At 36.3% G+C, this 13,864-nt stretch overlaps 1 protein-coding gene across 1 annotated transcript in view; it reads left to right on the forward strand.

The window, feature by feature from the left end:
• YES1 (YES proto-oncogene 1, Src family tyrosine kinase) overlaps nt 1–11,671 on the forward strand; it is a 50,350-nt gene extending 38,679 nt beyond the window's left edge. Inside the window, exons 3-12 of the mRNA XM_086609225.1 lie at nt 1,669–1,768; nt 2,892–2,990; nt 5,698–5,801; nt 5,990–6,139; nt 6,368–6,523; nt 6,799–6,978; nt 9,302–9,378; nt 9,724–9,877; nt 10,450–10,581; nt 11,372–11,671. Coding sequence (XP_086465351.1) covers nt 1,669–1,768; nt 2,892–2,990; nt 5,698–5,801; nt 5,990–6,139; nt 6,368–6,523; nt 6,799–6,978; nt 9,302–9,378; nt 9,724–9,877; nt 10,450–10,581; nt 11,372–11,580 — 1,361 coding nt within the window. The 3' untranslated portion in view covers nt 11,581–11,671. The remainder of the gene's footprint in view (nt 1–1,668; nt 1,769–2,891; nt 2,991–5,697; nt 5,802–5,989; nt 6,140–6,367; nt 6,524–6,798; nt 6,979–9,301; nt 9,379–9,723; nt 9,878–10,449; nt 10,582–11,371) is intronic.
• Nucleotides 11,672–13,864: the final 2,193 nt, after the last annotated feature.

Consider the following 13,864-nt stretch of genomic DNA (forward strand, 5'->3'; position numbering starts at 1 on the left):
TCTGGGGATGGTTTATTTCCGTAACATTTGGTTTCTGTTTGTGCGAATATGGTATGCATCTCCACAAATTTCTTGCTCTGTGTAGCAGTTTGTGTCATCAAAATAATGCAGTAACATAGTAATGCAGGCAAAAATTCGTAGAACTCTGTTGATTTTTAACTTAGATTAGGAAATGTTAACTTCTAGGGAATATTCTAATTATTTTTCAGTTCATAAATTACACTTTAACTCAATTACTCTAACCTTCTCTGGGGATTTTTTGTTCTGTTTTTCCTTGAGGAACTGTAAATTCATTTCCAGCTGAGGCCTGCTGAGATAGTGTAATCACAGAAAGACTCTAAATCAGATGAAAACATTTAAATGATTAGGAGCTCTTATGTTAGAAAGTATACATTGCAGAAGAATATTAGATACCCATTGCATTATGTATTCTTCCTTTCTGATCACTGTCATGTTAATTTTAATATCTGTAATGAGATGCAACAGGTTTCTGTTGGTGATCTTCTATGTGTATCTTTGTACATGTATGTGCATGTTAGAGATGTAATATTATACATTTAAAAATAAGTAATTGCTTGGACTATCATTAGGCTTCCTAAATGTCCATTAGACTGTGAAGTAGCATTTCTAGAGCTCAAAAGGTCTTTTGGAATCGCCCATCTGCAGTTTTCTGTTTTAACTTTCTCCTAGTTATGGTACATTGTTCTTTATTTTTGCTTGCAGCTTGTGGATCTCATATAGCCTGTTCTTCTTTGCCTCTTTCTCTTTTAGCCCAGTTTTATAGATCAGTTCTTTTAAGTACAGAAAAAGTTTTCCTACCATCAGTATAGGAGCCTCCTCCCTACCATCCATCTGTCACATGTTGTCATAGTTTAATTCAGCACCAAGTCGCCACTCGCTCGCTCCCCTCCGTGCTGGGATGGGGAGGAGAAAATACAACGAAAGGCTCATGTGTCAAGATAAGGACAGGGAAGGATCACTCACCAGTTATGGTGACAGGCAAAACAGGCTTGACTTGGAGAAAAAAACTGATTTAATTTGTTACCAAGAGTAGCCTACCAGAGTAGGATAATGAGAAATAAAACCAAATCTTAACACCACCTTCCCCTCACCCCTCTCTTCTTCCTGGGCTCAACTTTGCTCCCAGATTTCTCTACCACCTTCCAATTTCTGGTTCAATTCCTTGAGTAGGTCTTGATGTGTAACCTCAGAAAGTTGGGAACATATCAGTCATTTCTAGCCAAGTTCAACAGGAAACTACTGTGAAAATTAGTGGCTGATGGTTCACCGTTGTGGTGTTGAAGGGGTCTTCTAGAATTGCATTCCTTAATAAGAAGCTAGCTTCATAAGGAAGCTAGGTTTTTGTATTGTTGATGTGTTCTGCAGGTTTCTGTATATAAGTGCTCTAATTATTAAAGTACTTCCAGTGATGTAGCTCGCTGCCTTTTGTGGTGTGGAAGCATATTTTTAGAGTGTCTGTTTATAGGCTCTCCTCTGTCTCGAGAAATGAGCTGATTATTGATCCAGCTTCCAAAATGAGATGCAACCCAGAGTGGTTAGTTGTTTCCACATCAAAATTGACGAGTTGTTTCACGGACAAGTCCTTAAATCAAGTGTTGCAGTGTTACTGCCATATCATATGGGTTTTTTTTTCTCTTTTTTCCTAAGGTGGTGTTACTGTATTTGTGGCCTTATATGATTATGAAGCTAGAACTACAGATGACCTTTCATTTAAGAAAGGTGAACGGTTCCAGATAATAAATAACACGTAAGTGTTCTCATTCACAGACTTCACTTGGTTGTTGTGGGGAGTAAATAGATCTTCAACTCTTCTTGAAATCTCTGTGTTCAGTGAAGAGTAGATTGATTTTTATTTTTTTTCTTTTCTCAAATGGATGAAATGTTCAACAAGCATGGCATTAAAATACTTATACTGATAAGACAATAATCTTCAGGCTGAGGTCAGGATTTGGATGCAGATGTAGACCCATAGTGACTGGGGCAGCCCCAAGCCCTCTCCTCGGTTGGTTGGGTGACATCCTTCCACTTGCTGCTGCAGCGAAACACGGCTACCCGCTTTGGGGCAGCAGAGGTGGAGACGCAGGCTCTTTAACTGCATCCCAGACTCTGTGCCTTGCAGGTTCTCTGACAGGTTTCCATATCTGAGGGGAACATGGGAGCAGCCGGCAGCACTGCTCCACAAATACCAGAGGCAAGCGCCCTGGCTGTAGGCAGGGACTCCTGGCTGTGGAAGTGCATCTAGCTGGCCTCCACAGCAAATCCATGCTCAGATAGCTCAGGAGTAGTTTGATATTGTAGTTTAATTGCAGCAGCATTACAGTATTATGGCCTGATTTGTGGAAGTCTTATGTAAAGGAAATAATTTGTTCACCTTGGATATTTCTTTCCATGCAACTTTTGGCTGTGGTAATAGTTCTAATTCATACATGTAGCAGTTTTCATTTATCCAGTTCTCTAATTTTATTAGTTGACTTCTTACTTCCTTTGTTGCTGCTCACTGTCAGCATACAAACAGAATGATATGGGAGAGGCAGATGAAGAATAGAGAACTGGGAAGTTTATTTACACACCTCTGCCATAAAACATTTTGTTGTAGGTTTTCATTTTGTATGTGTAAATTCCTTTTACATTAAAAATAAAAACAACACACAAAGCAAAAAAAAATGTTTACAAAATTCTGCTAAGAGGCACTTGTGTTGCTTACAATTAAAAGAAAAATGTATTTAGGTGCAGTGCAAACTATTTTAGATGCCTTTGATTAAAATAATGTTACTTAAATTTAACCTACCTTTCATATGTGAGGATGTTATAGCTGCTAGAGAATGATGTATTGTTTATATGTGGAAGAGATAACTGATGTTGAATTGCAGGGAAGGAGACTGGTGGGAAGCAAGATCCATTGCTACAGGAAAAACAGGCTACATCCCCAGCAATTATGTAGCTCCTGCAGACTCCATTCAAGCAGAAGAGTAAGACATCGTATCTTGTCAATCTATTATCATTATCCATTCTACACTTTGGGCCCTGTGATGATACTGTTCCTTTATTTCAGTATATATAACATTTAAGGGTAAAGTAGGACAATACTACTAATTAAAGGATAGCAGTGCTACTTGGATGATGTCAAAGGTATAATTTTTAGTAAGCGTAAGGTGGACACTCATGAAAATGTTTTATGCCTGCTTGCTGTATGTAGGGCTAAAGGAAAAAGGATGGGACAATGCAATAATGAAGATAAGAATTGGCGGACATGCTTTGTATTTCATATAAACCAAAAATGGATAGTTTTTATTTAAAAGAGTTCACGCACCATCAGCTCTAGGTTTTTTATCCTTATTTTACCAAACACTAATTCAAGATCAGCTATATGCTTGGTGGCACCTAATCTTACATTCTAAAAAATTTGTATGGACAGTTATTGCTAATTTATTAATCTATAACAACATTTTTGGTGACAAAATTGTTAGGCACGCTAAGGACTAACATGAATTGAGAAAATTGTATTGCTTTGGGTGCCAGTAGTTCCTACATTTATTTACGAACAGAGATCCCAGAGCATTTACAGAATCACATAAAGTTATTTTGGGAACTGTGAGTTGGGATATGATTTCAGGTTATACTTGTTCCAAGGGATTAATTATATTTGTTGTACTAGAAATAGAAAGCTCCGCAGCTATTGCTTCAATATACAGGCATAGTACTGCCAATAAGCAATTCCCTGATACGTGATCTGCGCGCTTCTGTGTTTGCTACTGCACTTCTGGGAAAAGTGCCTGATTTCCAAGGTGTTTCCTGAATCTCAAGCTGAGGCTGTAGCATGTTGCTGAGGCTGTAGCATTTTGCTGCTGCTGTCACCTGGCTCTTTGCTATTGAAAAGTGATTGCATCAAAGATGCACTGTTATTTTATGCCCTTGAGTTTCAGCTGTTTTTAAAATTATTGACTTCAGATATTTTGAAAAAAAGTTGAGATTTTATTTAAAAAAAAAAAAACACTATGCAATAAAATCATATTCTCATTACAGCTGCAGTAATGGTGGTAAAATGGAAATGGTAGCCCTTTGCAAACTAAGAATGCAGTGTTTCTGCAAAGAGAGTATTGCTCCTAAAGACTGGCAAAACAGGGTTGTGGGATTTCTCATAGGTTTATGTGATGACTGGAGGTGAGAGGGAGGAGTGATGAATGAGGAAGCTTTTTAAAACTGTTTTAAAGAACAAGTGTGAATTTTATTAAATGTCACCACAACATTTGGAATCGAGTTCATTTGCTTTAAAGTTAATTTGTTAGCCCTGGGCTTTGATAGCGTTTATAGGTTTTGTGTTGTGGCTGCAGTTGGAGTTACAAGTGCAAAAGCAATACTCAGCCCCAAGTTGCTAGGATTTTCTTTAGGTGGTCTCTTCTAAGCCTGAAGGCATTTATTTCACAAACTGCTTGTGACGATATCCATATTATCCATGTGCCTTTTGAATGATACCATAATATAAATATTTAATGCTCATAAAAAGACTGAGTAAACCCTGCTATTATTTTATAGGTAATGAAATAAAACAGCACTTTACAACATAGTTTGTAAATTGTTGTAGCAGTCTGGGGAAGTGGCATTTTCATGTGAAGTAATTAACGAGGGTTCAGTAAGATAATAGGTTACATCCAGATTGTCTCAAGTGTATGTACTTTCCTAACCAATTCTGACTTTGCACATCTAAACAGTCAAACTATAAAATCAATACTATAAAAAGTAAGAATAAATTTCAAATTCACAAGTGATTGCACAGGCCAGTCTGTTCACAGGCCAACAAAATGGCCCTCCTTACCTTCTTTTTTCCCCTCCTTACCTCCTTTTTTCCCCTCCTTACCTCCACAAAAAGTTTCACCCACAAAACCACAGTTCTGCAGCAGTTTCTAGTACTACTTTTTTCTCCCAACACTCGTGAAGCCAGATTTGCTTGATGCTATGACAGTGCCAAATGAAAAAGCCACTTTGTGACTTCTGAGGCACACAATCAAAATAAAATGTGGTTAGAAATAAGTGTTATTCCAAAGTCTGGGGATTCACTGGGAGATAGACCTTAAAATCATCACTGGCTCAGGACAGAGCTTTGTGGAGGCTGTTCGTCAGGATGCATGTACTGCGACAGCATGAAAGAAGAAATTCCTTTTATGAAAGAACTTAAGGCAAGAAAACACACAGGTGTTTTAAAGCATTTGTGTGCTTTTTGGTATCAGAATCATGCATTCCCACTTTGCTTTAAATATTATTTTCTAACATATAGAGAAAACTTCTTAGAGAAGGTAGTTTTAGCTGCTGTGGTGTGTTTTGAGTGTGCTATGAGAGCATGTCATCTGATTCAGCTTGACCTGTGAGCTTCTTAACCAGGGAGTGTTACTTTCGATGTTCAGTGCTGTTGGATGTCCATTGTTAAATCATCAGAAAAACATAGCGTTTGCAGATAGAGGCCTCTTCACATGTATTTTGCAAACAATAGCAATGAGAGTCATGTAGAAATAGGTCATCCTAATCCTTTGATTTTATAGATGTCATTTCTTTTGTTGATCTGTATCTGCTTTGGGATATTAGTAGTCCAGTCAGTGCTTGAGATTTCTAAATCTTGTATTTATATGATTACCAAAGCATAGGAAGCTTTTACTTAAACATATTTCCTTCAACATTTTCTAGGTGGTATTTTGGTAAGATGGGTAGGAAGGATGCAGAAAGGCTACTTTTAAATCCTGGGAACCAGCGTGGTATTTTCTTAGTAAGAGAGAGTGAAACCACTAAAGGTATGTATATGTATATATCTTCTCTCCGTTCCCCATCCTCTGCCAAGATGGACATAATAAGCATTTTTATGTCCATCACACTTTACATGTGTGTGTGCACCCATGTATGTGTATAGTAACAGTGGGAGAGATACGGTAAATACGTTTTTAAATTTTTGGTGAAGAGCCAAGTGTGACTTGTTTCCTAGGTGCTTACTCCCTTTCCATACGTGACTGGGATGAGGTCAGAGGTGATAATGTGAAACACTACAAAATCAGAAAACTTGACAATGGTGGATACTATATCACAACCAGAGCACAATTTGAATCTCTGCAGAAGTTGGTGAAACACTACAGAGGTAAGCCCAATTTCTAGTGTCCCAATGCTACCTTGTGCCTCTCATGAGGAAGAAAAACGGTCTATGTAGCTTATTTTTAAAATTCACAGTTATAAAATTTCTTTTTTATTTCAACAAACAGTAGATGGACTAGTTTGTTTTATCAACACTAGAATGTTACTTTTGTTATAGTCTTACCCTTGCTTAATGACAAAGCTTTTCTTTTTTTCTTTTTCTTTAATTTTCCAGAACATGCCGATGGGCTGTGTCATAAGCTAACAACTGTGTGTCCCACTGTGAAACCACAAACACAGGGACTAGCAAAAGATGCTTGGGAAATTCCTAGAGAATCCTTGAGGCTGGAGGTTAAGTTAGGCCAAGGATGTTTTGGTGAAGTATGGATGGGTAAGAGCTTAACATGACATCTTTCATGTTCAGTATCAACATTTTAATTGTATTTTAAGTAAATCAGTCTTGGGATCTGAAAAATAATCTGATAAAGGCTTGAAAAGAAAAAGTACCGATTACGATCAGTCACATGAAGGTAAAAATAATGTTCAATATAGTTCTAATTTATAATTACACTGTTAGCTAACAAAACAGAAGCAAAAAGCAAACAGTCTCAGAAGAAAATCTTTTTGATATTATAGAGGAGAATAAAACATAGTTTATTTCTCTAGGAACATGGAATGGAACCACAAAAGTAGCAATCAAGACACTAAAACCTGGTACAATGATGCCAGAAGCTTTCCTGCAGGAGGCTCAGATCATGAAGAAATTACGACATGACAAACTTGTTCCACTCTATGCTGTTGTTTCTGAGGAACCAATCTACATCGTCACTGAATTCATGACAAAAGGTGTGTGACAGACTAGTTTAAAGATACTACATGTAAAAAATTATTTAAGATCCCAGTAACATTAAATGTTTAATTAATGTTAGTTTTAAGCCGACTGGAGTATAAGTGGTAATTTTGATTAAATTAAAATGAGCAGCACTTGACCTACTTGAAGTCTAAATCAGTCCTGATTTAGATCGTGGGTGGAGACATGATTTTTTTGCACATCTGTGTCACCCTTGCTAATCTTACAGGTACAAGATTGTGGTTTTTTCTCCTCATTTTTTAGTGTGTACTGCATGTTACATTTAAATTGGATGATATAGCTGGGAATATTATTATGAGAATGCACCTGCCTGTAGACAGATTGTGCTCACAGCGACAGAATCACTTGGGTTTGGGTTTTTTTTTTTCAGTTTTCTTTTCCAGCAGTGTTAATAGTAAATTTTAAAAAGATTGAGTTTTTTTTTCCATGTTCCTTCCTTTATCTCCTTGTTTTCACTCTTTCATCCTTCTTCCCTTGCTCTATATTGTTTCCTCCTCCCCCTGCTGCTGAAACAGATTTAGAGATTTAGGCTGAAAGTAGAAATAAACATCATAAGCATATTAGTGTTAAGAAGCAGCAGATTTTCTAGTCAATTATTCCAGTTTTTATAAAATGCAGATTTCTGTTCACCTCACAGAGATTTTGCTATCCTGGTAAGAAATAGAAAAAAATCTTAAAGTCCAAGAGAGGCTGCTCGTGTTCAGTATGGGGCTTTTTTTCCTATTTGGTTGGGGTTTTTAAGGGTTATATAAGTTTGCAAAGGTAGAAAGGAATAGAAAAATATAAAAAGTTCCTTCTGTGTTTTTGTTGTTCTTCAATAACACTAGACAGTCTCTCTGTCAGATCTTAAAGCTGCCATGCAAAATCAGTTTTCATTGTTCAGAAATCAGGTTTTGGCAAGGCAATCAGGAAAAAAAACTGCTTTATAGCATTCTGTCTAAGAAAATTTAAGATTAAATCCAGAACTGGGATGTTATCTTGCAAAAGCAGAAGTAAAGAATTGGAAAAGTAGTTGCATGTTTAAGTTATGGATTCAGAATGCTTTCGGAAGCCTCTGTTTTCATTTGAAAAACTTCTCACATTTTACCGGAAAACATTAAACCTCTTTGGTAGTTCATACTTGGAAGTTAGTAGAGCAATTTTTTTTTTCCTTTTATTTCTCTTTATAGTGAAAAGAGATGGGCAAGAACTGCACAGTACCCCACATTTTTGCCGATGTGGACAGGTTACTAGAGATCAATGTGAAATCTTTGCCCCTCGTTGGTCCTTTGAGCTCATGAACCAAGTTGGGAAAAAGTTGGTGCAAACACACACAACAAACATCAGCAGCAGTGTGGGTCCAGCCTGCCACACTTTTACTTCCAATGCAAAAATACAGCAAGTGACTCAAACCACATCGGAGGTATCTATATCACGGCTACAGCTGTGAATCCGCTGCAAGATCTGCAGTTCAGTGTTGGTTTTTTTTTTTCCCACCGTCACCACACTTGTCATTTTGTCGTCGTAATTTTGGCTGTGGTGAGATTGATTAGTTATCAGTCTTCATGAGTTTTTTAAGAAAGAGGTCATGTTCCTATACTTTTATGGCATAATAACACCTATAGGGAAAGGTGTTACATCAGAGACAAAGTTTTACCACACATGTAAAGATTACTGTCTTCAAAGGAGCACAGGTTGTTGGAACTGATTTCAAATACTACTCATGTTGTAATGTTCTGGACATGATTGTATTCTACAAATGGGAGAAGATAATATATCATAAAGAATGGAAGATACTTTTATTTTCTCCTATAAGGAAGAAAAAGCAACAAAAGTAAACCAACAATTTCAGAATAATTTCTCTAGTATATAACTGGAGCTGGCAGAAAAAATTTTAAGTAAAGGATAGGAGTTTTTTTGTTCTTTAATTATAAATCTCACTGTGGAAAAAAGTCCAGCTAGGAAGGGCATTGATACTGGGAATATTGGGAAAAATCCTTGTGTATTGCCATATAATCATCAAGCGACAGTCTGTTTTATTAGTGTTCAGTTACCTGGATTATTGAAATGGATTCCAAAATACTTGGATAAAACTTGCAATAACTAATTATCAGGACAGAGTCAACTACAGGCATAGTCATCGAGTCATGGATTTTGTTAAATGATGGGTTTTCAAACACAGGTTTTGGGAGATGAACATGTAAATCATAATGTCTAGGAAAAAAAAAATCTCATTCATGTTTTCAGGTCAAATTAATGTTTGTTTTTTTTTCTTTTTTTCCCTCCCTTCTCACCCCCAAAATGTGTCATCTTTTACAGGCAGCTTGCTAGACTTCCTTAAAGAAGGAGAAGGGAAATACTTAAAACTTCCACAGCTGGTTGACATGGCTGCTCAGGTACATTGTATAAACCAAGAAAACTGTACTTTGTGCTTAGAGAAGAGATTTAAAACTATATGAGATATCAACTAAATGTAAAATTGAACGCTCTGGCTATTGTATGCTGTTCTGTCTTCCATCTTCTGTTGTAGGTTTGTGATTTGTCAAAAAGAAACAGTCTAGTTCCCAATTAACAGATACTCTATAGCCAGACACACTCAGTGCTGTCACAAGCTCTTGCTATTCTGTACCTCCTATACTTTTACAACAAGAATGGAGCTAAAATAAAGGGGTACAGCTTAATGCTTGGGAGAAATGTATATAGTAATGAAAAATAATCTTTAATAAAACTTTATTTTTAAGATTGCTGATGGCATGGCTTACATTGAAAGAATGAACTACATCCACAGGGATCTCCGGGCAGCTAACATTCTTGTAGGAGACAATCTTGTGTGTAAAATAGCAGACTTTGGTTTAGCAAGGTTAATAGAGGACAATGAGTACACTGCAAGACAAGGTAAGACCGATTTATTTGCTGAATAAATAAGACCAGTTACCTTCAAATTACTTAGAACTGTCACATTTAGCAGAATGTGTCTGTGTGTTCTGCCCGCATGAATAAAGATTATGCATATGTGTGCTTTCACAGCTATGTTTAGGTGTCTCCCTCGCCTAACTGCAATTTTAGTAAACTTTTAATGTTCAAAATTATCTCCCAGTTTCCTTATATTTAAAAAAAATGTTTTTAGTTATTTTTTGGGGGTAAAACTTGCTACAGTTTGAAGAAAGCTGAGATTCCAGAGAGGTTGCTTATCAGATTCTGAATATCATCCCACTTCTTGAAACATATTTAGTTAAGAATCTCAGATGTCTTAGCTGCTTTTAAAAATTGTAGCCAGTATTTGCTGCCCTAGTTTGAAACTGGTTTCCAGTTTGAAATATTAAAGTACTAAGCCACCTCGATTTTGTCAACAAAGCAAAATGTAAAAAATTTTGAGTGTAGTATTCTTTATAAATATTTTGAAGTGTATAAGCAAGTGATGCATAAGCAAGGGAGAATTGAGTATCTTGTCTTTCCAATGTTTGCAGGAGCTAAATTTCCAATTAAATGGACTGCTCCAGAAGCAGCATTGTATGGTCGGTTTACCATCAAGTCCGATGTGTGGTCATTTGGAATTTTACTGACAGAGCTGGTAACAAAGGGGAGAGTGCCATACCCAGGTAAGAGAAAAACTGGATAGTTTTTTCTTTTCTTTGTTGTATTCTGTGCTTCTGAAGTTACCTTTTATACTTTTTACCTTCATTCAGAGCCCACAGTTGGCAGGCAGAGACAAAAACTTAGTCACGCTTCACCAGTTCCGTCGTTCTCAAAGCTACTTTGTTTTATTTACAGATTAACTATTAGATATTTTTTTAAGTGTTTTAAGATAATAGCACTTGTAAATGTGACTGATAGTTCATTTCAGATTAGTGGGTATTCTTATGTTTTCCTATCTATCTGTTCCTGAAATTTCTACTTTGGACGTTTTCCCAGGCTACAGCGAGCATCAGTAGAGTGAACCTGCCAGACCAGTTTTTGAAACTAACTATATGTAACACATTTTGTCAGATATTTTGCTGTGACTGGAATTTGTAAGGAGGTTCTGTTAGATGTATAAAATGCCTGATTTCAAATTAAGTGGTGCTTGAATGGAACCCAAGGCAGGCAGAAGGTATTTGTGCTCGAGTCTCCTTTTTGAAAGGACAGGCCCAAGGCAGTGGGAAAGTATACAAATGAGAAAACATACAAATGGAAGAAGTAACAGCTATTGAGGCATTACCAGTGTAATGAACTAATTTTCAGAAAATGTATTTAATGCAAAATGTGAAAAATTAATTGAACATAAAGCACGTTCATTAAAGGTTTTATTATGGTAGATTCACATGTATTGCGGCTGGAGAGATGCTTGAAAAACTTTGGGAAACAGTTCTTTGCCTAAGGTCATTCAGAGCTAAAATGCTTTCTTTTTAGGGATGGTGAATCGGGAAGTTCTGGAACAAGTGGAACGTGGATATAGGATGCCTTGCCCGCAAGGCTGCCCAGAGTCTCTCCATGAGTTAATGAAACTGTGTTGGAAGAAGGACCCTGATGAGAGACCAACATTTGAATATATACAGTCTTTCTTGGAGGACTACTTTACTGCTACAGAACCACAGTACCAGCCTGGAGACAATTTATAAGCCAACAGTCTATATAACATGCACAAATCTGCCAAATGTAAAAGACTTGCAAAGAATTCCTGACGTCTGTAAGGAATCAAAGGAAAGAAAATCTTCGCTACTTTGCATGCTCTTAATGGCAAACTGGAATTTCATAATGCAGTTGCACAAAACCACTTTTAAAGTGTTATAATCTAATTTACCAATGACATGTTTTTATTTTTTTTCCTCTTTCCCAACTTATTTTCAGGGTCCAAAGGAAGCTTACTGAAAATATGGGGTAAAAAATTGAGTGTTGGTGTGAACAATAGCAGAAAAACCAATGCTTCAAATCCTTTATTTTCCCAACATTTGATAATCATTCTACTAAAGAGGGAATTGTCTGGCATTAAAGTGATCTTGGGGTAAGATATTTTTAAAGCAGAAAAACTTTGCGGGACCAAGCAATTCTTTTCCAGTTCTGTAAAACTCCCTGTGTTCAAAATTACATGTGTGTGCCCCTCACCCACCCAAAAAAAAAAAAGATGGTAGAACTGTATTTGATATATAGTCTTGATCTTTAAGCTTCCTCTTGCATGGACTTAATTAGGGTAGGCAGGTTGAAAGAGAAATCGGAACAGTGAATGGCAAACTTGATCTAAATGGTAGACCTCAATAGAGAAATTAGCATAATGCACTGTGTTAATTCTTGTATTAATATAACTGGAAAGTAGCATGAGAGATTTTTCTTTTTTTTTCTTTCTGCATAGCTAATTAAGAATAATTAAGGTAACTAGAAAATGAGGTAATGTTTTATAAAATTGTGTTGATAAAGTATGATGATATTTGAACTTGAAGCTATGTAATACAATCAGGGGGGAAAGCCTTTAATCTTTTAAGCTCCAATCCAACAGCGAGCTTTTGTATAGGAAGACTACCTGAACAAAGCTCGCAGGGAAAGCAAGACTGAAGCTGGTAAATGGTCAGTTTTTAGTCCATTTTCAGAGACAGGGTTGGTACTGTTGTATGTGGCTTATATGTGTTAACAAGGGTGGGTGCCACAAATGCTAGCTGTCACTAGTTCAGGGATTTGATTGCACTTTTGCTTTTCTCGACTATTAAGACACACTTACACACAGTTGCTCTTCCCACTTCTGCCCTTCCTACGAAATTATTTAACAGAAAATAAACAAAAAAAAATGTGAAAGTTTAAAAACTAAAGGGATAAAATATATTTAATACTGTCTGAAAATAGTGACATTGAAATTTGCTGGCATTCAGCCCAGCTGACACTACATCTAGATTTATTTTCTTTGGCTACTGACATATCAAGCAATAACATCATGTCTTTTACTCAACAATTTGCATGAGGTTCTTGAATTTCTGATCAAGCTGATGTACTTTAATTTTGAAACACTAAACTCTTAACTTAGCTACCAGATCGGAATTCATATTATCATTGTAAAGCTATCCAACGAATGAATTTCAGAAAAGCTGGTAATATAGTTCTGGTACTAAACTGAACATTCTTCATGGGTTTACACTACATTGAATCCAACTACCAAGCAGATCTTTGTAAGAACAGTGCCATCGTTTTTCATTTTCCCTCATCATCGCTCATCACCTGTACATCTGTGGTTATCGAATTTTAAAAGGGCTTTATGTAAGAAAAACAAAAATAAAACAAAAAAAAAACCACACACACAAAAATAATCAAAAACCCCAAAAAATGCAATGGCATTTTAATTTTTCTAAATATTTTAAAATGAATAACACAATCATATGAGTTTATGTATTAATACAGTTATAACAAAAAATGCCAAAATATGACACTGGCATTGTTTGGATTTTTAATTACTGAATGGAACAGTTCATTGTAATAACACTTGTATAGTAAAGGAATAAAACACTAATTTAATGAGCCGTGTTCATTGTAAATGGTTGTGTATTATAAGACTTCTCCAAAAGAGTTTGTATGTTTATGAAAATGTATTTGTTTCACCTGAAGACCTTGATGTGGTTCTTACCCTAACAGAGTTTAAAATTCACATTCACACTTTTTATATAAATAGTAATAAGTTTAATTATGTAACTAAGTATTTTTATAAAGTACGGCATTGTTAAACTGTTTTGCAGAATTGGTTCAAAATAAATTTCTCCTTGATTGCATCTGCTTATTTGAGGGGGGTGGGGAAGGCGGGAGGGGGACAAAAGCAGAGTTGCCTTCATGTTGAAGGGGAAAAGCAGGGGAATAAAGCCTTCATGAGTTTTGGCTGTATTTTTATCCTCTCTAAACTAGTTTAATGTCCTTTTGTACAAGATGCTG

This window comes from Tauraco erythrolophus, chromosome 3 (genome assembly GCF_009769465.1).
Source record: "Tauraco erythrolophus isolate bTauEry1 chromosome 3, bTauEry1.pri, whole genome shotgun sequence".
NCBI classification, from domain to species: Eukaryota; Metazoa; Chordata; class Aves; order Musophagiformes; family Musophagidae; genus Tauraco; species Tauraco erythrolophus.